Here is a 24345-nt window from a genome sequence, read left to right as displayed (position 1 = left end):
TAAAATGTTCTATTCTAAGCTGCTAATTTTACCCAAGAAAAAACAATAAACAGACAAGTTGAGTTGCTCCAACTCAGGGCAAAGGGTCAAGAATCCAAGTCTCCTGGCACCCAGTTCTGCTGCTATCAATTCACTGTGCACTCCAGGAAGCTGGCTCTTTATCTTACTCACTGCCTTATTCTGGCATCTAAGTTAATGCCTAACTGACGTATCATCAGTGCTCAATGAAGTTGTTGGAAGTATATATGCATGAATTTATCATATGACAAATCTCTGCAACAGATGACTGGATAAAGATGTGCAATATATATATACCGTGGAATATTACTCAGCCACAAAAAAGAATGGAATAATGCCATTTGCAGCAACATGGATGGACCCAGAGATCATCATATTAAGTGAAGTAAGTCAGATAGAGAAAGATGAATATTATGTGATATCACCTATATGTGGAATCTTAAAAAAAAATGACACAAATCTTATTTACAAACCAAAAACAGACTCACAGACACAGAAAACAAACTATGGTTACCAAAGGGGAAAGTGCAGGGGAGGGATAAATTAGGAGTTTGGGATTAACAGATGCACATTACTATAAATAAAACAGATAAACAACAAGGACTTACTATATATCACAGGGAACTATATTCAATTTCTTATAACAACATATAATGGAAAAGAATCCTATCTATATCTATATCTGAATCGCTTTGCTGTACACCTGAAACTAACATTGTAAATCAACTACACTTCAATAAATAACAAAATTAAAAACAAAAAAATCTTGAAAATTATTTTGATCAATGATCTAAATAAAAGGGCAAATAATATATGATTTGAAGCATTAAAAAATGACAAATCTTTGGAGTTCTATCAAGAGAACACAAGAGTGCTTAGGTACAATCACAAATTTCAGGCTGATGTCACAGACACACATTTGACAATATGTCATTATATTTCCAACAGTACAGTCTTTCAATTCTTACTTCATTGATCCTTTCCTGTTTGATTATGAATGAGTCACAAAGCTTCTCTATACCTTTACATCTCATAAGTGAATTAAAAATAATGTAAGGTTGCTATATAGAGAGCACCTGCTGAACTCTGACAGAACATCGCCCTCTTCGAAAGATAGAGACGCCAAAAATCTGGTAGGAGAAAAGGAAAAAATAAAGAAGAAAAAGCAAAACAGTGCGGGACGGGTCCCGTGGGGAGGGAGCGGCAAATGAGGACTGGCGCTCGTTTGCTGGGTCTCCCTTCTCCAATGGAGAGGCCAGTGGGACAGAGGGGGAGCCTCCAAGGCTCCGATCTGCCCCAAGCACCCCTTGACTGACAGAACTGAGTTAAACGGGCACAATGGGTCCCCGAGACACCCAGCCCAAGACACGAGCCAGCAGCTGGGACCGGGACAGGCCGCCCAAGCCAGGCGGAGGACTGGGGTGGCTGCACTGAGGCAGCCCCGGGGGACTGCAGGGTGCTGTGCGCCGTGGCTGGGAGGGGATACATAGCAGAACAACCTCAGTCCCCTATAAATTGAGAAAAAAGCAAAGCAACACGGCTGGTGTGCCCTGAGGGGAGGGGCGCCGTAGCCTTTGTCTCCTCAGACCTGCACTGCCATTACTGGCGTTTCTCATCAGAAGATAGGCAGGGTGCAGCCACAGCCGCCATCTCCTCTGTGTGCAGTGCCCCGGCAGGGGCAGGGCCGAGACCTGAATCCACACCCAGTTGCTCTGCAACCCCCTAGGCAGGACTCAGACTTGTTTACAGCCCAAGGCAGATAGGATCTTTCTGCCCTGGCACCTCAGAGAACTCACACCTCCAAGACAAACAAGGAGCTGAGATTTGGCACGGAGCAGGGGCAGGGCCTTTCTGCGGTCTTCCCCGAGCCCGCCTATGGAGCACAGACCTGGGGCGCAGTGGGCAGCTGCACAGAGCAGTGGAGCAACCGGCACTGGGAGAGGGAGGGTGGCAACCCGCCTTCCTGGCACGAACGCAGCACTTGACCACGGTGCTGGGAGGGGGCACGATCCACCCACCTGCCTCGCCTGAGCGCAGCATCTGAGAGTGCAGCATCTGACTGCAGCATTGGGAGGGGGAGTGACCCGCCTGCCCACAAGATAAGAGCTCAGCACCTGACCCAGTGTTGGGAGGGGGCGTGATCTGCTAGCTGACAGCCACTGGGAGTAGCACAGACGAGGGCACCAACAGAGGGCCTCTGGAAACAGCAAGCTGAGTTTGCGTAACAGGGTGAAGACAGAAAGACTTCTCAATAAAATCATTAAGTGCACACCATCTCCAGGAGAACTAGATAACTGATACTCCTTAAGCCACAGTGCCGGAGAGATATGAGCAATATGAAGAAGCAGAGGAACCACTCCCAATTAAAAGATCAAGAGAAATCCCCTGAAAGCACAATCAAGGAAATAGACATTGATGGCCTACTAGATCAAGATTTCAAAAAAGGGTGATCAAAGTACTGAAGGAACTAAAAGAAATAGTGTTTAGATATATAAAATATGTCAAAAATGAAATAGAAGCTACAGAGAGCTGACCTAAACGCTGTACAAAGAAGGTGAGATAATCCAGAGGAACAAGTAAGTGACCTAGAAGACAGGACAAAAGAAAGCACCCAATCAGAACAGCTGAGAGAAAAACAAATAAAAAACAATGAAAAAAATATAAGGGACCTATGGGATAATATAAAGCATGCCAATCTACGCATAATAGGGGTTCCAGAAGGGGAAGAAAGAACAAAGGGGATTGAAAAGGTATTTGAAGAAATCATGACTGAAAACTTCCCAAACCTAAAGAAAGAATCAGATCCAAGTACAGGAGGCTCAGAGGGTCCCAAACAGGAAGAACCCAAACAGACCCACACCAAGACAAATCATAATCAAGATGGCCAGAGTCAAGGATAAAGAAATGATCCTAAACGCAGCAAGAGAAAAACAAAGAGTGAGTTACAAGGGAACCCCCATAAGGCTCTCAGCTGATTTCTCTATACAAACACTATAGGCCAGAAGGGAGTGGCAAGATATATTCAAAGTACTGAATGAAAAAAAGATGCAGCCTAGGATACTCTATCCAGCAAGGCTATCCTTTAGAAGAGAAGGAGAGATAAAGAACTTCACAGACAAGCAAAAACTAGGAGAGTTTAGCAACACTAAACCCATGCTGAAAGAAATATTGACAGGTCTACTTTAAACAGAAAAGAAGCAGGATGCTACAAAAATGAGAAACTCATAACTGGAAAAGGAGATAACTGCCATGAATTACAAAAAGAATAAACACAAAATTGTAAAAGAAGACATCTAAATCATTAAGAGTGGGAGAGGGAAGCAAGGAAAGCCACCATGGAAAACAGTACAGAGATTCCTCAAAAGACTAGGAATAGACTTACCATATGACCCAGGAATCCCACTCCTGGGCATATATCCAGAAGGAATCCTACTCCAAAATGATACCTGCACCCCAACGTTCATAGCAGCACTATTTACAATAGCCAAGACATGGAAACAGCCTAAATGTCCATCAACAGATGACTGGATAAAGAAGATGTGGTATATTTATACAATGGAATACTATTCAGCCATAAAAACCGACAACATAACGCCATTTGCAGCAACATGGATGCTCCTAGAGAATGTCATTCTAAGTGAAGTAAGCCAGAAAGAGAAAGAAAAATACCACATGAGATCACTCATATGAGGAATCTAAAACAAAAAAAAAACAGAAATACAAAACAGAAACAGACTTACAGACATAGAACACAAACTTGTGGTTGCCAAGGGAGCAGGGGGTGGGAAGCAACAGACTGGGATTTTAAAATGCAGAATAGATGAACAAGATTATACTGTATAGCACAGGGAAATATATACAAGATCTTGTGGTATCTCATAGCGAAAAAAAGAACATGACAATGAATATATATATATATATATATACATATATATATATATATATATGTTCATGTATAACTGAAAGATTGTGCTCTACACTAGAATTTGACACAACATTGTAAAATGACTATTACTCAATAAAAAACGTTAAAAAAGTAAAAATTAAAAAATATATATAAGGTTGCTATGAGGAAAATAAATTATTCTTAAGCAGCTTTATCATTCAGATAGTAGTTTGGGTTTGAAAACAGAAGCTAATTACTAATGCCTTAAATCTGAGCTCTTAGTTTAAAGGCCTGTATGTGCTAAAAAGCTCAAGCCTTCCAGAGCCATCATTGCAGACATGGAGTTGTACTGCAGAATGATCACTAACTCCAGAAAGTGCAAATACCAGGCTTTTGTTTGGGTTTTTGTCTTACAATTTAACTTTGTTCTATCTAATGAATATTTCCTGAGTGCTTAGTGTATACAGGCATTATACTGGTCACTAAAAGAATTAAAAACTAAGCAAGCATAGTTCTTATTCTTAAGGAGTTTACAATGTCTTAAAATAACTATAAAGAGGACTTTGGTAATGACACAGCAATTATAAGGGGCTTTGATAATTTAAAGGTGGAAGACATTACAGCAGGGTTGAGATCAGAACAGGCTACTAGGAGGATGGGCTTAGGACAGGCAGCTAATTGTATTCAATTCATCTTTGTAAATCAGCTGAATAAGTAAATGACTTAGGTAAACAAACATTCACTGAACACTGACTATGAGCCATGAATTACAAAGCCACTGGATAGATGATGCTGAACAGACATATTCCCTGCCTCCAAGAATCCTAGTCTACTTGAGAAAAAGAAAAAGAAAGGATAGCAAGAAGGAAAGATAGCATTTGGACACAAAAAGTTGAGGAGTAACATGAAAGAAATTTTAGTCACAAGAAACAATATTAACAAAGACACAAAGATCATCAACAAGCAGTGAGACTAACTGGGGCTTGGGCAAGTCCACGACACAGGAGGATCAAACTGAAGTATTAAATCGGTTTCATCCTGGAAGATCTTGAGTGCTAGACTGAAGAATATGAACTAATTCAAAAGATGATGTGAAATGACGGGAAATTTTTTAGCAAGGAAGTCCTACTGTATATAGGATAAGGCTTGGAAAGGTTGATGTAGATAGTAGATCATAGGATCTATACACACTGACATAAAAGTAATGTCCAGGTTATATTTCACAAAAAGAACAAAGTATGGAACAACAGGAATGATGTGATCCTGTTTGTATAAAACAATACGCGGAGACAATGACTTTCAGCACTGTGTCCTTGCTCTGCTTACCATCTACTGGGAAGGGACGTGGGGAGAGTCAGGGCAGGGGGAAAGGAAGCCATTTAATTTTCACTTTACCTGTCTGGAAGGCTTTAATTTTATGAGAGAAAACAATACAAAAGAAAGTAGCGTGGCTGTGAGAGGAAGATGGTACAGTGATGCTGGGCTGCACAGTTGTGGAATTTAACTCTAACCACACCTCTCTCATCTTCTTGTCACCAAACTTCTCAAAAGAGTAGTTGGTCTCCAATTATTCTTAACCTCCTTTTTCTGCACCAACATGAGCACAGGCTTTACAACTAAACAGAGTCAGGGCCACCATAATTTCACCACATACAAGCACATCTTCATTCCTACTGACCCTGATCTGACCAAGCATACTAAGTGTGCCTGAACAGGTATAACATTTGCCTGCTTCACCAGCATTGTTTTTTTAAAAATTGTTATAAACTACAAGAAAAAAATTACTTGCTATCCAGAAATAACCACTGATAAGATGTTTATTCATATTAACTGATTTACTTCTCTCTTGCTCTCTCTTCCCACTTGTGAGGGGGAAAAAGTGAATGTATATTCACAAATTGTTTTATAATCTGTTTTTATTACAGAACACTCTGTAGTGAATGCCATACTTCCCTGCCTCCAAGAATCAAGTAGACTTAAGAAAAAGGATAGCAAGAAGGAAAGACAGTATTTGTTTAGACACAAAAAGTTTTTATTTTACCTTTGCTCTTTAAAGATTTTTTTTTTTTCTGAATAAACAATTCCAGGATGAGTTATTTTCTCTAGAAAATGGTCTTGCTGTCTTTCGGCTTCTATTGTTGATACTGAAAAATCCACTGTCCTTATAAATGTCAATTCTTCATAGGTGACTTCTTCTCTAGTGTTCTGCAGTTCTGTTTATTTATCTTGATTTACCTTGATATGGGTTTCTTTTATCTATTCTGCTTGTATTTATTCTTTTTTCTCTTATCTACTGCTACTGCCTCAATCCAGGCCCCTCTGATCTCTTCACGTGGCCATCTCAGGCCACTCTACCTCTCCCTCACTATGCTTCGTCCATGCCTGGAATTTGCTAGGCTTTTTCCTGCCACAGGGTTTTTAATCTGCATTTTCTTTTGCCTAGAACTTCCTTTGCTGACAAACTCCCACTCCTTCAGATCTCAATTCACCATCAATTCCTCAGGGAGGCTTCCCTTAACCCTGCCTTACACAGTCTAAATTGCCATATTTTGTCTTTAAAAGAGCACCATTTTTCCCCACTTTGCATTTATCACACTTTGTGATGATATATTTATGTGTTATTTGTTAACGGCTGTTTTCTCCACTAGCCTGTAAACTACTTGGGGGCAATAACTGGGTGTCTGGTTTTACTCACCATTCTATATTCACAGTCTAGCACAGTGCCTGGCACACAGAAGGCATTTAATAAAGTTTTGTTGAATAAACAAATGACCAAATGAAAATCATACTTCCTTTTACATGGTAAATAACAGTGTCTCTAGATCTGCACTTGTGTTTATTCCCTTTTCCTAACATGCTACTCCCTCAGCCTGCAAACTCCTTATTCAGCAAAGACACCTCCTCTCTGAAGCCTTCCTCGAATCCCCTAGAATCTCAATCACAGCCCTCACGCTCATGTGCTCTAGTTCCTGACATCTGCCCCTCCATACGAGAGAAGCCCTAGAGTCCACTGCACCTCTCATCCTGGGTGCCTGAAAACTGCCTGAGGGAAAGGGGACTGGAAATGCCCTGCAGGGGGGAATAACCAATGGTGCCAGGTCTTGGAGGAGATCATAAGGGATGGGGTCCTGAGAATAAGTAAAGAGATTAGCCTCATCAGAGAGAATTTATGTCATTCTTTAGAAAGAGTGGGGTGGGCGTGATGAAAACAGGTAGACTGTGAGGGGAAAAGGAAGGAAGCTGAGTTGGCTTCATGTTCTCAGGATAATGTGAGGAAGCCATTCTTCTGAGAGGGGCAAGGGTAGAGGCCTGTGAGAGTAACAGACAGAATAGAATGGCCACTGCGTTCACTGTGTTCAATGCTAAAGCCTTAGCAACAGGTGACTACTAAGTAAGGAATAAAAAGGCTGAATGCAAATCCCTCACCCAGACAGGCTTTACCAAACCCAAGGAAGCACTGATAAGTGTAGCTACACTGTCCCAGCTCTGCTTCTAGAGGAAAAATCTGATCTAAGTGGTTCCACCCTTTTAAAGGTCAGGCACTCCACAGTCAAACATTTTAAGGGAATCTTTGATTTAAAATATATGAAATCACACAAAAAATGTTGAGTGTGTTCTTATTACAACATGGCCTCTCCCCCATCATAAAGAAACATAAATGATAGAATGTGCCTTAAAAACAGGGCCATATCTTACTCAATTCTGCATCAATTTACATGGCCTAGCAAAATATTTTGCACATAGACATTCAAATAGTTTCAATACTGAATTAAATAAAAAATGTACAAGTCCCTTAGCCACTGCAGATATGGGGAGGGGAATTTATAAATCTTTTGGAAATAATACAAACTTGTCTCTTCTTGTGGAGGAGAAATGGGAAAAGAGAAAATGGATCTGTGGAGAAATAAAGGATGTATTCATTTTCTGAGCTCTTATCTTTTTGTAAATGAGGATATAAATTATGTCTGAGCACTGTCTTCCAAAGACATCTGTCTTCTATGGCTCTTACTTTTCTTCTAATTTCAAAAATCAATTATTCTCTATAGTTGAAAGACCTTCTATAGAATAAAGGGTCTAGCTATTAAACATATCCAATGCAAACACTCAAGGTGATGACTTTGTCACCCTTTCCTAATGACCACTCTTTTCCTCCCTGGGACCACAAATAGGGTAAATCAAAACTGTGGCTTCTACGGAATATGCGTGTTAAAACAGACTTGAAGCCCCAGATTAGGAAAAATTCACTGTTTTATTAATGAGACACTGTAATCCCATGTAAAATTTCCATGTAGCTTTATGTTAACTGCATGACTATAGGCTATCACAGATTTTAGTTTTACAACAAAATAAGGTTTAAACTAGTACAAACAAAAACTAAGTAAGTCTAGTAACAGAGAATAAGGGAACAACAGAGGTCAGGCTGAATGGCTATGATGTCCTATAAAATTATGAGATTTATCAAGGAAATAAAAAAAAGTGGCTTTAATACATTTTAAAAGTGAGCCCCCAAAGAATCGAAAACAACTCTATTCACAACAGCCACAAGGTGGAAAAAACCCAAATGTCCATCAAGTGATGAATGGATAAACAAAATGTGGTATCGCCATACAATGGAATATGATTCAGCCATAAAAAAGAGTATTGACATACATTACAACATGGAGAAACCTGGAAACATGCTGAGTGAAAGAAGCCAGACACAAAAGGCCACATATTGTATGGTTCCACTTATAGGAAAAATAGAGAAAAGGCAAATCCATAGAGAGAGTAGAACAGTGGTTGCCAGTGGCTGGGCAGAGGAAAGTATCAGGGTAGAGAGAAATGGAGAGCGACTGCTTAATGGGTATGGGATTTCCTTTTGGGGTGATAAAAATGTTCTGGAACTAGACAGTGGTGACAGTGCACAATGTTTCAATGTACGTACTGCTACTGAATTATATACTTTAAAACGGTTAAAATGATGAATTGATGTTATGGGAATTTCACCACTTTCCAAAAAAAAAAATAGGTCACAAGATTCCATTTTACTCCAGGAATAAGAATTGGAACACAGTCTACACTACTCAACGAAGCATACACACACTGAAAACCCTTAAGGCACAGGGCTTCAGAGCAGAGTTTTGCTATCTATGTGTTCCTCGGCCATGTTACTTAAGCTCTCTGAACCTCCTTGATCTAAAAAATGGGCATAAGAGTATCTATCTTACACAGATGCTGTGAAGATAAAACAGAGATGATACAATTAAGCACAATGCCAGGCAAGAGTAGTAAGTGCTAAACAGAAGATAGTCATAATCTCCCTGGAAACAACGTAATCGTAAAGGTTGGAAATAAAATCTTACTTAGATCAGAGATCCTCACAGTCTGGTCTGTGGACCTCTGGAGGTCCCTGAGACTCTTTTAGAGGTCCATGAAATCAAAACTATTTTTATAATAGTTACATGATATTATTGGCCTTTCTCACTGCAATGACATTTGCATTGATGATACAAAAGCAATAGCAGGTAAAACTGTTGGCCTTAACACAAATGAAGGCAGTAACAGCAGACTGTACTAGCAGTAGTAAATTTTTCACTATACATCCAGTTTAAAAAATTTTAAAAGCCAATTTCATTTATCCTTAATGAATATGATTAATTAAAATGATCAATTTTTATTAAATCTCAGCCCTTGAGTACATGTGTTTTTAATACTCTGTGTGATGAAGTTGGCAATATATATAAAACACTTGGGCTGGATATGGAAATAGATGGCTATCTGGAGGAAAAGCACTTGTGAGCTTGTTAGATTTAGAGCTGAACTAGCCTCTTTGTCCATAGAACACTATTTTTGCTTGAAAGAACAACTGACAGACAAATTATAGTTATTCAGACTTGGCTATTTGGCAGATATTTTCCTCAAAAAAGAGACTCAAGGAAAACAATCACCAGTATTTTTGGCCAATAATAAAATTCAAGCTTTCAAGTGAAAACTAGAATTTTGGAAAATGTGTGTCTGCCACCATAAGCTTGACAGCTTCCCAATACTTAAAGATTATGATGAAATTAGTAGTGACATTAACACACTTTTTTTCCCTCCAGTTTTACTGAGATATAATTGACATACACCACACACAAAAAAACTGATGCCATATCATTTTTTCCTTCCTTACACTCAAAATTCACTTCCCACTCAAAATTCACTTCCATTGGAACTGAGATTTGAAATAACTAAGATTATCAATTCTCACTGAGATAACAGAAATCTTAGAAGAGATCCTCTAGGAAAGCAAATCAATTTGGGGGCCTGCCTAGAAACACAGATTTTCTCTAGAGGGTTTCTTGTTCAGTATGAGCTCTGTTCTATCCTGCCCTAATGAAAGGACCACACAAAAACAAACTCCCAATTCAGTTGGGCTCTTCTGCTCACCAAACGCTAATAAATGACACTAACATTACAAACGGTTCTGGATGCCTAGGCTAGCCTCAGAAATAGCCTGGGTTGCAGACTGAGAAACCCCAGTAGGGATTGAGGTGTGATAGTAACAAAGACAAAAATTAGTAAACATTTTTAATGTATGTTTTGATGATGGTATTATGTGCCACGCACTGCTCTAAGCATTTTATGTAGATTAATTTAATCTTAATAATCCTATGAAGTTTGTATAGTTATCATCCCTATTTTGCCCTGGAATTCACTAGATCTGCATTATGTCACTTCTGAAACTACCATCCTAAAATGTCATCCTTCCTGCCTCCTGTTATCCTAGAAAACATGAAGGAAGCACTGAGTTCCATAAAAACTAAACAGCTACCATCAATATCCACCACTAAATTAATTCGACAATTATCAAACTATGAGTCTAATACTCTTTCCTACAACAAATTCCTCTTGCAAGATGTTAACCTACTATTTAAGAAAAAGAAAGAATTTAACACACTCTTTACAATAATAAGATCTCAAAGAAAAGGAATCAAAACTATCTGAACTTCCAGGGATGCTTTTAGGTACTTCTTCATTGAAACAAACAAGTATTCCAGAAACATACCTGTTGGAGCCATCTTTCATGTGGACTTTGGCGTAAAGAACATCCACCATGCCAGGATCATCATTCATGTATTCTATCCCTGACATCTCTACTTCCAGAGGTTTGCCCCCAGAAATGTCACTGCAAAGGAAAAAATATTGGATTTTCATAACTGTTTAAGCTAAGAGGACTATTACATTTGGAAACATGGTTAATATACACAAATACTACAAAATGAAGTTGTTGGGTTTTTTAAACTAACAACATGATTTAACCATCCTTCTAAATTCAGAATTGATACATGTTCAATGAATACAAACTAGAAACACAAGTATTTCCAAAGTCACACTATATTTATCCCAATACCAGTTTATTAGCATGTCTAAGAAATGTCTAAGCAAAGGCCAAGTGATGACAGTTCTGACTGACAAAGACATTTACTGTGCTGCCCATCTCTCTGGTTTTAATCTCATTATTTCTACAAATTGCAAACAGTACTTCATTCATGTAACAACAGTGAAGGTGCAACCTCGTATCATTTCTTTAGGAGCAATTTGGCAATATTTATAAAAAGCCTTCAAGAACAGAAACCCCCTGCCCAAGAAATTCAATTTCTAGGAGCCAAGCCTAAGGAAATAATTATGAATTCAGATACACATTCAACCAAAGCCGATAAAGGAAAGTTCTTTCAGAAGAACTCCAACTGATAAATGCAGAAGTAATAAAGGAATTAAAGTATCACCATTTTACAACTCATGATGAAATATTTAATCAGTTCCATTATTTGAGAAAAAGATGGAGATAAGAAAATTTATATATGTAAATATAACTTGTACCTACATAAAATCTCTGAAAGGATGTAACACAAAGAAACTGCCACCATCTGTTGCCTTTAGAGAGGAGATCAGGGTGCCTGGTGGCATAGCAGTGCGAATGAAACTCCTCACTCCATATCCCTTGTACTTAAACTTCTGAACCACGTAAATGTATTATTCATTAACAAGTTAAAATTTTTAAAACATATGCAAAAGAAGCCAAAGACAAAAGTATATATACTGAATAATTCTATTTATATAATTAAAGAACAAGCACATTTAATCTATGGTAATAGAAATCAGAACAGTAGTTACTTATGGCAGAAGTGCATTTACTGGAAAAGAGCAAGAAGGAACTTCATAAGGTGATGGCAATGTTCTACATTTTGACTTGGGTGAGGTTTACATAGGTGTACACATTTATCAAAATTCATCAACTATACTTAAGATCTATGCATTTTACTGTAAGTAAATTACATCTTAAAGAAAAAATACATATATGCATATAAAAATGTAGCATTATATGCTCTAAAGTGTTAGGGGTAATTATCTTTAGGTGGTAATATTACAAATGATATCTTGTTTAACGTCTGCAATTTTTGGCTATTCTAAAGCTAACATGTATTTATTTTATGTTAAGTGAAACCCACCATCCTGCTTTCTTCCTAGGCCCTTTAAACAGACTTATACTTCAACCAGTAAAGGCCTTGCTGTGCCAATCTGAAACCAACTGAAAATCAGCTCACCACAGAGCCTTCTCCAAGCCCTACAAGGCCAGGGACTCCATCCATCTTGTCTACACCTATATCTCCAGCACCTGGGACAGTGCCTAATATAAAATAGGTACTCCATAAATCTCTGATAAACACTGATTGGATGATCCAGAGGAAAGGGAGAAGCTGTTTGGGACAATTTTGAGACTGTGGACACATGCCTATATTGTCATTGAATAAAATGCGGTCTGGCTCAAAGACAAAAGGATGTTAGGATTAATCAAGACAATTTCAAAAAAAGCAAAACAAAAATGTTTTCTCCCCTCCCATCACCCAAGGAGCAGTTTTCTTGATATTTAACTAAGTAAGGCCATAAGGAGATTCTATGCAGCTTAAGAATCCTAATAGTAAACATTCCCTTAAAACATCAAGGCCATTATTGCACAAGACCATAATTTCTCTAAGAAACAGCCTTGATCATAAGTATCTCTGTAACCACCTCCACTAAGTGGGATATTCAGAAACAAGCCAAGCTCTGAACTATAAGCTCTGAACTATTATCTGATTGAAGCCTTTAGCTTCAATCAAAAATACAATGTTATCTCCATTCCTAGTAACAGCCAAACAATTCAACATGAAAGACTGCCATTCAATCCTATCAAAGTGTAGTCAACAAAACTTCTTTGGGGGGAAAAAAGTTTAATAGTACGCATACATTTCTCTGTATTTTTTTAAGCTTTACTCCTGCATAGTTAGATCACCACAAAGCACTATACCACTGGTTCAGTTTCCTACTGAAATGTTTTTACTGGTTATATGTAATTATAATTATATATAATATCAGTTTCTAGGGGTCAGTGTAAGAAAGAGCCACGTGAACAATGTTTCTGTACCTACTGCAACACTCCGGCTGAAGACACTACTCATCATCATTCTGGGTTCTTTAAGATTTACTCAAGTTTTTCTTGGACAGAGAACCAGAAAATGATTCTCTCCCCCAAAATTGTTATGTTCCTTTTTAAAAAGAAAGAACTGTTAACTGGTGTGTTTCTTTTTGGAATTTAGTTTGAGTATACTGATGCTTGAAAATCGTACTAAATTTTAATGTTCTAGTACAATTATTATCTTGGTTTTCAGATAGAATTTTCTTCTCATTCCATCTTTATGGTTTTTGATCTCTCTGACTTTAACATTTCTTTTGTATATGTATCCTCATTTCTAAACTACCTCTAACTCTTGGAATTAGATGGGTTACCAAAAACAAAATGATGAAATAGGATGTAAAGTCTGCCTTATGAGTAGAAACAGAAACTCTTTCAACATATCCTTAGGATTTATCAACAGGGACAATTAAAGAGGAGAGAAATCCAACGGTTTGCCTGATAAATGCTCTTTGTCTTGGTGACCAACTATCCCACCTGGGACATCAGTAAACATATTACTCAACTGAGAGACAGCTGAGGCAATGATTAGGAGCTCACATTTGTCCATGGGTATTTTTCCTCTTCTTCTCTCCTTATTCTGGTCCCTTTTTAACTTCTTACTTGGTTTTACCTCAGCCTACTGGGAACACTTAGGTAGGAGGAGAGTGACACCAGAGCAAAAGAAGGGCTGCATATTTGTCAGACTATATCTCAGAGCCACTGCACTGTTTGTGTTCAACATCTCACAAAGAAAAGTCACAAGGGACACATTTAGAGCTTCAGCATTTACTGAACACCGTGAATAATTCAGTTGAAATCTATACAGCTACATGGCCTCTAATCAACTGAAATCAAAGTTCTATTTCTGGTCAGGTAATATCCCTTAAACTCAAACACCGCCCCAAAATTTAAAACAAATATTCAACTACTCATTTCATGAAAATACCTATAAATCACCACAGTTTTAATTAAATTCCAATATAGCCACATTTATGTAATACCTCAATTTAAAAAGTCATCAAATTAAGCTACAGCACATTATATACTAGTCTATTCATTTGCAGTGTTTTTCACTTTTATATTTTAATTTGTCACATTTACATCATCAATGGTTCAGGCTAGAAATGCCATTATTTACTGACATTTTTTTCTCAGCATACCAAGTAAAAAGACTGAAGATCAAGAATAAGGAATAGGGGGGAGGATATAGCTTAGTGGTAGAGTATGTGCTTAGCATGCATGAGGTCCTGGGTTCAATCTCCAGTACCTCAGTTAAAAAAAAAAATCAAATAAAACAAATAAATCTAATTACCCACCCCCAAAATACAAAGAACAACAACAAAAAAAAGCAAAATAATTATATTAAAACAATGTATTTAAAAAAAAAAGAATAAGGAAGAGAGAGAGGTTAAATGATACATTTTACCATAGGGCTTTATAATAAATATCTTTTTTTTTTTTTGAGACATTTCTTCCTTTTAGGGAAACAAGGCACTTTAAGCCAACCTAAACAACCAATTCTGATTCTCATCCCCCTTCTCAGAGGTAAATTAATTTTGCATTATACACTTTTTAAACGTGTGTAGCAGAGGGGAAGGTGAGAGAAGAGGGTTGGGGAGGCTTGCTTTACTTGCTGGTTTCAAATCTTTCCAGCTTTTTGAAAAGAGCATCTTCGAAAAATTTTTGCCTGCACTGCAGATTTCTGGCAGGGTAACGTGTCCTATTTCAAAAGCTTTGCTGAATTTGAGAAACTACAATTACTGTTTTCATCCTGTCATGTCAAAAATTCTTAGGAACTATTAAGGCTGCTCTTCATTCCCTATGCACACCAACCCTGACATGCTTAAAAGGTTCAGATTTGGCATTTAGTCACAAAAGGCACCAAGAGACATGGAAGGAACTCAGCTAAATCCTCACATAGCTCAGGATAAAGCTTCAGTGATTAAAATCCTGTGACCTGATTTTCATAAGGTAAAAAAACAAATACTTCTCTAAACAAATGTTTTATCTGCCTTTAATTTTTTTTCTTAGCAGGATTATCCTTATGGCAGCCAAAAAATATGCAGCTGCTTTCAGTTTGGCTTAGCAAAAAGTGATATGGGAATAAGTTAAAGTATCAGAACTGATTTTTAAACAAGGTAAAATTGCTCTGCTTTGTAAGGTAAAGCGTAAAGTTTCATTTTATGCAAAGAAAAAATGTAAATATCTAATTATAAACACCAAATTATTTTTAATTTTAGGTAAGATAGAAAATAGTTATGCTCATCATAACTAAGAACAAAGAACAAGGCAAAGAAGTATCCTTTGCTGTATGAGATTCAGAAAGAACAGGCAACTACAAACCAAATCAGTTTATGATTTTGCTCAAGAAAAATATTTTGTCTTCAAAACAACTAATGGAAAAAGAGAACTGGTCCACAAATAAGTCATTGTATTATAGTTTCATATGCAACATAATCAGAAAAAAAATTTAAATCCTTTTACCTTGTTTTACCCAATGAATCAGTAACCCATTTCTATAAGGCCTTGTCAGAAAGTATGCGACCTGTATATTATAACTAAGTAAAAAATAAAACTACTTAAATTAGTTAATTTTCAAATTCCTCTTGTTCTGCATCAATCCTCTGATAAAGGCGTAAAGGGGCTGGCAGGGAGAGATGACCCTCTGAAATAGAGCTGGTAGGTCAAAGGTACGTGTAAATTAAAATCTTACAGTAAAAAGAGTAACAACTCTGCCCCTGGAACAGCAATGCTTTCCCTGAGCCAAAACAGATTGCTTGCACAGCTTCTGGTATCCTTACTGACTCAAACAAAAATACCTGTATTAAAAAAAGAAAATTAAAGCCTGCATTTCTGAAATATAATGAATACTCCCCTCAGGAAGTATATTATAATGTTTGAGTTAAGGTGGTAAGCAGAATAACAGCCCTCCAAAGATGCCCACATCCTATTCTCTGGAATTTGTAAATATACTACCTTATTTAGCAAAAAGGCTTTTGAGAATGTGATAAGGTTAAAGAATTTGAGGTGGGCAGATTATTCTGGATTATCAGGGTGCACTCAATTAAGTCACATGCATCCATAAAAGCAGAGAACCTGTCCTGCTGTGGCCAGAGAAGTAAAAACAGAGTGAGGGTCAGACAGATGCAACATATTAGCGTTAAAGATGGAGGAAGGGGGCTACTAGCCAAGGAAATTCGGTGGCCTCTAGAGGCAGGACTTGAAAGGCAAGGAAATGGACTCTCCCCTGGAGCCTTCAGAAAGGAACACAACCCTGCCAAAATCTTGATTTAAGCCCAGTGAAACCCGTATCAGATTTTTGCCTCACAAAACTGTGAGATTATAAATTTGTGTTGTTTTAAGCCACCAAGCTTACAGTAATGTGTTACAACAGCAAAGAAAACTAATATAGTACCTACACCCTTCTAGATAATGAAGAGAATTTCCTTTTGAAGAGAAGAATGGGATGTCCTGTGCTCGCTTCGGCAGCACATATACTAAAATTGGAACGATACAGAGAAGATTAGCATGGCCCCTGCGCAAGGATGACACGCAAATTTGTGAAGCGTTCCATATTTTTATGTTCATGTATAACTGAAAAATTGTGCTCTACACTGGAATTTGATACAACATTGTAAAATGATTATAAATCAATAAAAAATGTTTAAAAAAGAAAAAAGAATGGGATGTCCTGTTAAAGAACAAAATTTGCCTATTGAACTAGTAGGATTTAAGTTAGAATCTTTCCATACAAATTTGTAAATACATGCTTTAAATCCCACTTTAAATCTTTCAGACAATAATCCAACATTACGTGTTACAAGTGGGGGAGTCAACAAACCTTGTTCCCATGTCACCCAGCTCCCTAGTCCAAAAATAAGCTGTGATACTAAAAAGAAGCCAATATAGGGTAACCAGCCTTCTCTACTCCGGTGGATTACTCACTCAATGAATTCCGTTTTACACTGCTGTAGCATCTCACATGTCTGCTGGATCTCTTGTTCACTCAAAAGCACCAACATCCCAATAGTTAGGTGAAGCTTTTTAGGATTCTGGAAAATGGTGCTATCAACCCCATGATCCTGTCACCAAAGGGAGAAAAATAAGGAGTTCAGTTATACAAAAGCAAATGGTAGGAACAGAATTGAGTGTAGAGAAATAAACTCACATATTAATGACAGATGGATTTTTCAACCAGGGTGTCAGGACAATTTCATGGGGAAAGAAGAATCTCCTCAAAAAATGCTGCTGGGAAAACGGAATATCTATATGCAAAAGAATGAAGCTGAGCCCATACCTCATACTATACACAGAACCTGTACCAAAATGGATCAATGGTGTAGAACTAAAATCATAAAACCATGAAACTCTTAGAAGAAAAATAAGGGAAAATCTTCATGACCTTGAATTTGGCAATGGAGTCTTAGATATGACACCGACAGTATGGGCAACAAAAGAAAAAACAGATCAACTAGACTTCATCAAATTTTAAAACTTCTGTGTATCAAAAAAGACACTATCAACAAAGGGAAAGACAACCTACAGAACAGGAGAAATATTTGCAAATCATATATCTGATAAGGGTCATAAAGTGTCCATAATACATAAAGTACACTTAACAAAACGCAACAACTAAAAGACAACCCAATTTTAAAAAAAGAAAAGGAAAAGGATTTGAACAGACATTTCTCCAAAGAATACAAATGGTCAACAGGCACATAAAGATGTTCAACTTCTTCAGCCATTTAGGGAAATGCAAATCAAAACCACAATGAGGGGTGTGGGTACAGCTCAGTGATGGAACGCATGCTTAGCATGCATGACGAGGTCCTAGGTTCAACCCCCGGTATTTTCACTTAAAAAAATTTTTGATTAAAAAAAAAACAAAACCACAATGAGGTACCATTTCACACCCATCAGGCTGGCTATAATCAAAGAAGTAGAAAACAAGTGCTGGCAACGATGTGTTTCACAGGTATGGGATTCCCTTTTGGGGTGATGAAAACATTTGGAATGACACAGAGCTGGTTGCTGCACAAGAGTGCTAGTGCACTAAATGCCAATGAATCATTCATTTTTTAAAAACTGAAGTATAGCTGATTTACAATGTTGGAAATCATTCATTATAAAATGGTTAATTTTATGGTACTATGGTACGTGAATTTCATCTCAATAAAGAAATATTTTTTACAAAAGGAACTGGTAGCCTGACAGAATGGTACGCCCAGGAAAAACAAACTGCTACCTAATTGTATGTTCTAAGAATAGCTTTTGTTCCTCATCAGCTTTATTCATTCCAGAGCAACTGGGCCTTTTATTAGCTTCCCGAAAGATAATACAATGTTTATAAAAAAAGTTTCTATCTTAGCAAACACTGCAGTATTTTCAGGTAAAATATTTTGTGTTAAGAACAAATTGTCCTTAGCAAAGAGATGAATGAAAAATGAATTTGGAGAGATAACTAGACACTGAGATTGTCACATCAAATATGGTCGTCCTATTCTGGTATCATCAGTCCTTGCACTTAAAAACTTTTGTCTCTAGAAGCAAAAAATGTAAATATATTTGTGAATCCCACAAAATACACTTAACATATAATTAACCATTTAAAAATACAATTTAGTGGTATTAACACTATGTACTCACAATGCTGTGCAACCACTGTATCTCTTTAGTTTCAAAACTTTTTCAGCACCCCATAAAAACACTTCATACTTACTAAATAATCACTCACTACTTCCCAACCTTCATTTCCTGGTAACCTCTAGTTTGCTTTGTCTCTTTGGATTTGCCTATTTCGGATATAGTACATAAAAGGAATTATACCATTTATGACCTTTGTGTCTGGCTTCTTTCACTTAGCATGTTTCTAAACTTCTTTCAAGTTACAGCATATATCAGTACTTCAACCTTTTTATGGCTGAGTAATATTCCTCTGTATGCAAATAATACAATTTGTTTATTCATTTATCCCTGAATAGCCACTTGAGTTGATTCCATCTTTTGGCTATTATGAATAACGATGCTTTTAAAACATTTGTGTACAAGTTTCCACGTTGACATACGTCTTCAATTATTCTGTATATATACTAACGAGTGGAAATGCTAGGTTCTATGGTAACTCTATGTTTAACTTATTGAGGAATGACCAAACCGTTTTCCACAGCAGCTGAACCATTTTATATTCCCAGAAGCAACGTACAAGGGTTCCTATTTCTCTACACCTTCATCAACACTTAATATTTTTCTTTTTAAATTTTACTATAGTCATCCTAGTGTAAATTGGTATCACGTTGTGATTTTGATTTGCTTTTTGCTATTGACCAATGATGCTGAACATCTTTTCATGTCCTTATTGGACATCTGTGCATCCCCTCTGGAGAAATATCTATTCAAATCAAATGTCTATTCAAATCCTATGCCTATTTTCTGTCTTTTTACTAGTCCCGTATCAGATCATGAATCCATTTGAAGGTAAATAGGTTTCAAATTTCATTAAATTCATTTTGCAAATGAGGAGAAGAAAAAAGTTGAGGAGCTTCTCCTCCACAGGAGCAAAGCAGGAATTCTATCTTTGAATTGCAAGTTCTTATCCCATAATCTGATCTCTGGACTAACAAACCACCCTAAAGGCAAAAAAAATTATTTATCAAATGCACATAGCTTTTATCCTATACTAGTTTGCCTAAGACTGCCTAGTTTTTGGCTTGGCAACAGGAGTTATTATTCACTTTCTAAGCGTTAATGGAGCTTGCGCTATTTTTACACCTGATGAGTTTTGTGATTCTACACATCAACCCAAATTGCCTCATGTAATGAAAGTGATTTTAAGGAACAATCAACTTGAAATGTATCAAGGAAGACTAAGTACAATGCTTATTACCCCAGCTGCTGTAAACCAGGGCAGAATCTGTCACTTTAGAAAGGCATACAAGTATTAAAAAGCACCCCCAAATGATTCCAATTTGCACACCCTCCCAAAAAACTCTAGTTGAGAACTGCAATAAGTAAGCTAATATTTTTTGTGCCCTTACTCTGCCCCAGGCATTTCCTATGTACTTTAAATAGACAAACACCCTATGAGCGAAGTAGTATTATCTATATTTTACAGATGAGGAAACTGAGGCACAGAGAAATAAAAGCCACTTTCCCAGAGTAACACTCCTAAGAAGGTATGAAGCCAAAATTCAAATCCAGGTAGTGAGACCTACACTTTTGATCAATATTACATTGCCTCTCCAGTAACAACTGCCCAGAGGATGCTAGAACAACGTGGCCATTACCCAGAGGCAAGGCCTTACACATTTCAATAAAGCTCACAAAACAAATGGGCCTGATCACCAAGCTAGTCCTAAAAATGAGGCAAATCTCATAATTCCATGAAAAGAAAAGTAGTTTTAATACTTGACTTCTCTGAGACACGAGCATCAAAAGCATGAACCATTAAAAAAAAAAGGATTAACTGAAGCGGATCAAAGTTAAAAACCTGTGCTTCAAAAGACATATTAGGAAAGTGAGAAGACAAGCCACAGAGAAAAATTATTTGGAGAAAAATATTTGCAAATCATGTTATCAGATAAATATAAATATTTTTTAAATTTTTAAAATTCTATTATAAAATGATATACAATCCAATTTAAAAAATGAGCAAAGTATTTGAATAAACATTTCACCAAAGAGGATATACTAATGGCTAATAAACATATGAAAAGATGCTGAACATCATTAGTCTTTTAGAAAATACAAACCAAAACCAAAATGAGATATCACTTCACACTCATCAGAATGACTATAACCAAAGACAGACAATAACAAGTGTTGATGGGGATAGGGAGAAACCGAACTGCTCATACATTGCTAGGAGGAATGTCAAATAGAGCAGCCACTTTGGAAAACAGTTTGGCAGTTCCTCAAAAAATTAAACATTTTCAATAAAACCCAGACCTTTCACTCCTAGGACTCTGCTCAAGAGAAATAAAAATGTTGTAGGTCCACATAAAGACTTGTAAGTGAATTTCACAGAAATACTATTTATAAGAGCCAAAAAGTGGAAACAATCCAAATGTTCATCAACTGGTGAAAGGATGAAAAATTTAGTATAGTCATACAATGAAATATTGGGCAATATATATAGTAACAATATGAATAAACCACAAAAAACAATAGCTACAATAGCTAAGAAAAAGAAGCCAGATGCAAAAACTACATATTTATGTGAAATATCCAGAAAAGAGCAGATTTATAGAGACTGAAAGATGAATGGTTGCCTGGGATAAAGGCTGGGACTACAAACAGGCATGAGAGATTTTTTTGGAGTGACAGAAATATTCTAAAACTGGATTGTGGTACTGATTGCACAACTCTGCAAATTTACTAAAAGTGATTGAACTGTACACTTGAAACGGGTAGGGTTTTTGGTATGTAAATTGTACCTCAATACAGCTGTTAAATATAAAAATGTGTATATGCCTTTTCTTTTTAAGAGCATCCTAGCAAACCTGAAACAAGTTTTCACCTATAACTCAACCTGCTGAGAGCTATCCTCATGGAAGTTTACTTGATCTCTGATCAACTCTTATTTGACCCTTCCTACTTGATGACTTCCTAAAGGTCTACCAATCTATGTTAAAAACACCATGTACACAGAGATATCTTTGTGCATGGGAAAGCTGGGATCTCAAATCACTGAGACAAATGAGTTTTGTTAATAAATTATATTGGGGCAACTGGATAGCCATTTGGAAAATAAAATAAAATTATATCCATTCCTTGCACCACAAACCAGAATAAACCTCAAATTAAAGAAATGTTAAAAAATCAAACTATACAAGAAAACAACATGAGTAAATTCCTCTTTAACTTGAATGTAGAAAAAGGCCTTCAACCTAAGACTAGGAATCCAGATGCAATAAGAGATAAGACCAGTAAATTTGATTACTTAAAAAGAGAAAAACTTACATGGCAAAAAATACAAGCAAAGTCAAAAGACAGACAATACACTAGAAGAAAATATTTGCAAGATATATCACAGATAGAGGACTAATATCTCTAATATATAAAGAACTTTTAAAAATCAAAGGAAAAATAACTAAAAATGTTATTAAGCAATAGGCAAAAGACATAGATACTTTACAAAAATAAAGATACAAAAATATGGGAAGATGTACAATTTCACTTATAAAAAAAAAAGAAATGCAAATTAAAACTACACTGAAGACCACTACTCACTTGTTAAACTGACAAAAATTCAAAAGCTTGACACTCTATTGGAGAGGCTGTGAGGAAACAGGCCCTTTCATACACTGCTAGTGGAAATGCGAATGGTACAACCCCAATGGATGAAAATTTAACAAAACAAAAGGTACACAGGTATTCATCCTTTGACCTAGTGTTATGGACTGAACTGTGTCCACTCAAAATCCTTATGTTGAAGTCCTAACCCATAACGTCACTGTATTTGAAGATAAGGCCTTGAAAGATTAAGGTTAAATGAGGTCATATAGATGAGGACTTAATCCATCAGGACTTGTGTCCTATAAAAAGAGGATGAGATACCAGGGGCACATGTACACAGAGAAAAGGCCATGTGAGGACATAGTGAGAAGGCAGCTGTCTACAGCCAGGGAGAAAGACTTCACCAGAAACCAATCCTACCAGCACCTTGATGTTGGACTTCCAGACTCCAGAACTGTGAGAAAATCAGTTTCTGCTGTTTAAGTTACTGAGTCCATTGTATTCTGTTATAGTAGTCCAAGCAATCTAATTCTCTCAGCAATCCTACTTTTAGGAATTCATTCTGAAGATACATCTCCAACAATATATATGTGCACAATGTTAGTCACTACACCATTACTGCAAAATAACAAAAATATCTATATGTCCAAGTACAGAAGATTGGTTGAAAACTATGCATAAACACATGTATAAACTGATAGGGAGTGATTTTTCAAGACATAATGTTAAATGAAAAAAACAAAGTTCAGAAGAACATATGGTACCATTTGTGTAAGAAAGGACGGAAAATAAGAAAATAAGTTACAAAATGGGACACAGGACAAATAAACTAGAAAGCAATGAAGTCAGTTACCTATGGGATGAGGAGAACAACTGGAAGGGATACAGGAACGTGTGACACTTCTGAGTACGCCCTTTTGTACAGTTTTGACTTTTGGAAGCATGTTGATTGTCTACATATTCAAAATAAAATTAAATCAGTAAGGATGGAACAAGGACCTACTATACAACACAGGGAACTATATTCAATATCTTGTAATAATGTATAATAAAAAAGAATATGAAAAAGTGTACATAAATATGTATATAATTGAATCACTTTGCTGTACACCTGAAACTAATACAAGACTGTAAATCAACTATACATCAATAAAAAAAGAAACAAAACAAACAACAACAACAAAAAAAACAAGAATAGGAAGGGGTAGGGGAACCCAAATTTGAAAGCAAACTAAAAATGAGCTCAACTGCATTTTAAATGGATACCAAATCCACACTAGAGGGGGTTAAAAAAAGGGAGAACTAATCCAAGTAACATATGAACATAATATTTGACTTCATATCTATTTTCAGGGGGGAAGGGAGAGAACTGTAAACAAACCCTAAATTCTTTTTAGTACGTCTATTTCTTACAGATGTATGGGCAGAGCAAATCAAAACCTATTTTAAATGTATTAAAGGATTAAGCAAATGAGTAAAGGTTTTGGTGCTGGAAGCCAGGATCCCTACTGTGGAAGGAGGGACATAAAAATATAGAATGGGAGGACAGCAGGAAAGAGCCCTGTGGGGACGGACTGCAATCAGGGGTATTTCTTGATTTCTAAAATATGTAAATGCATGAATGTGTACATATGTGTGTATACATATACATATTTCCTAGCTCTGTCTACTAAAAGGGCCTAGAAGCGCAGACATCCTGAGCATATCTAACACCAATGTTTTGTCTCTAATACCATTTCCCACTAAAAGG

General features: G+C 36.8%; 1 protein-coding gene and 1 non-coding gene across 7 annotated transcripts in view; one reads left to right on the top strand and one right to left on the bottom strand.

The window, feature by feature from the left end:
- ASCC1 (activating signal cointegrator 1 complex subunit 1) overlaps window positions 1-24345 on the bottom strand; it is an 87685-nt gene that overhangs the window by 38289 nt on the left and 25051 nt on the right. For all 6 annotated transcript variants that reach the window (XR_004139607.2, XM_010984188.3, XM_031461100.2 and 3 more), the window contains exons 6-7: window positions 17307-17443; window positions 10932-11051 (exon numbers count right to left, since the gene is read on the bottom strand). Coding sequence is in view for 5 of the 6 variants with exons in the window: in XM_010984188.3 (XP_010982490.1) it covers window positions 10932-11051; window positions 17307-17443 (257 nt within the window). In the remaining variant the exon portion in view is untranslated. The remainder of the gene's footprint in view (window positions 1-10931; window positions 11052-17306; window positions 17444-24345) is intronic.
- LOC116156160 (U6 spliceosomal RNA) lies at window positions 16835-16941 on the top strand. Its single transcript, XR_004140007.1, has one exon. It is a non-coding gene; the product is annotated as a U6 spliceosomal RNA (small nuclear RNA).

Source organism: Camelus dromedarius, chromosome 8 (assembly GCF_036321535.1).
Source record: "Camelus dromedarius isolate mCamDro1 chromosome 8, mCamDro1.pat, whole genome shotgun sequence".
Classification (NCBI taxonomy): Eukaryota; Metazoa; Chordata; class Mammalia; order Artiodactyla; family Camelidae; genus Camelus; species Camelus dromedarius.
This window is presented reverse-complemented; position numbering and strand designations above follow the sequence as displayed.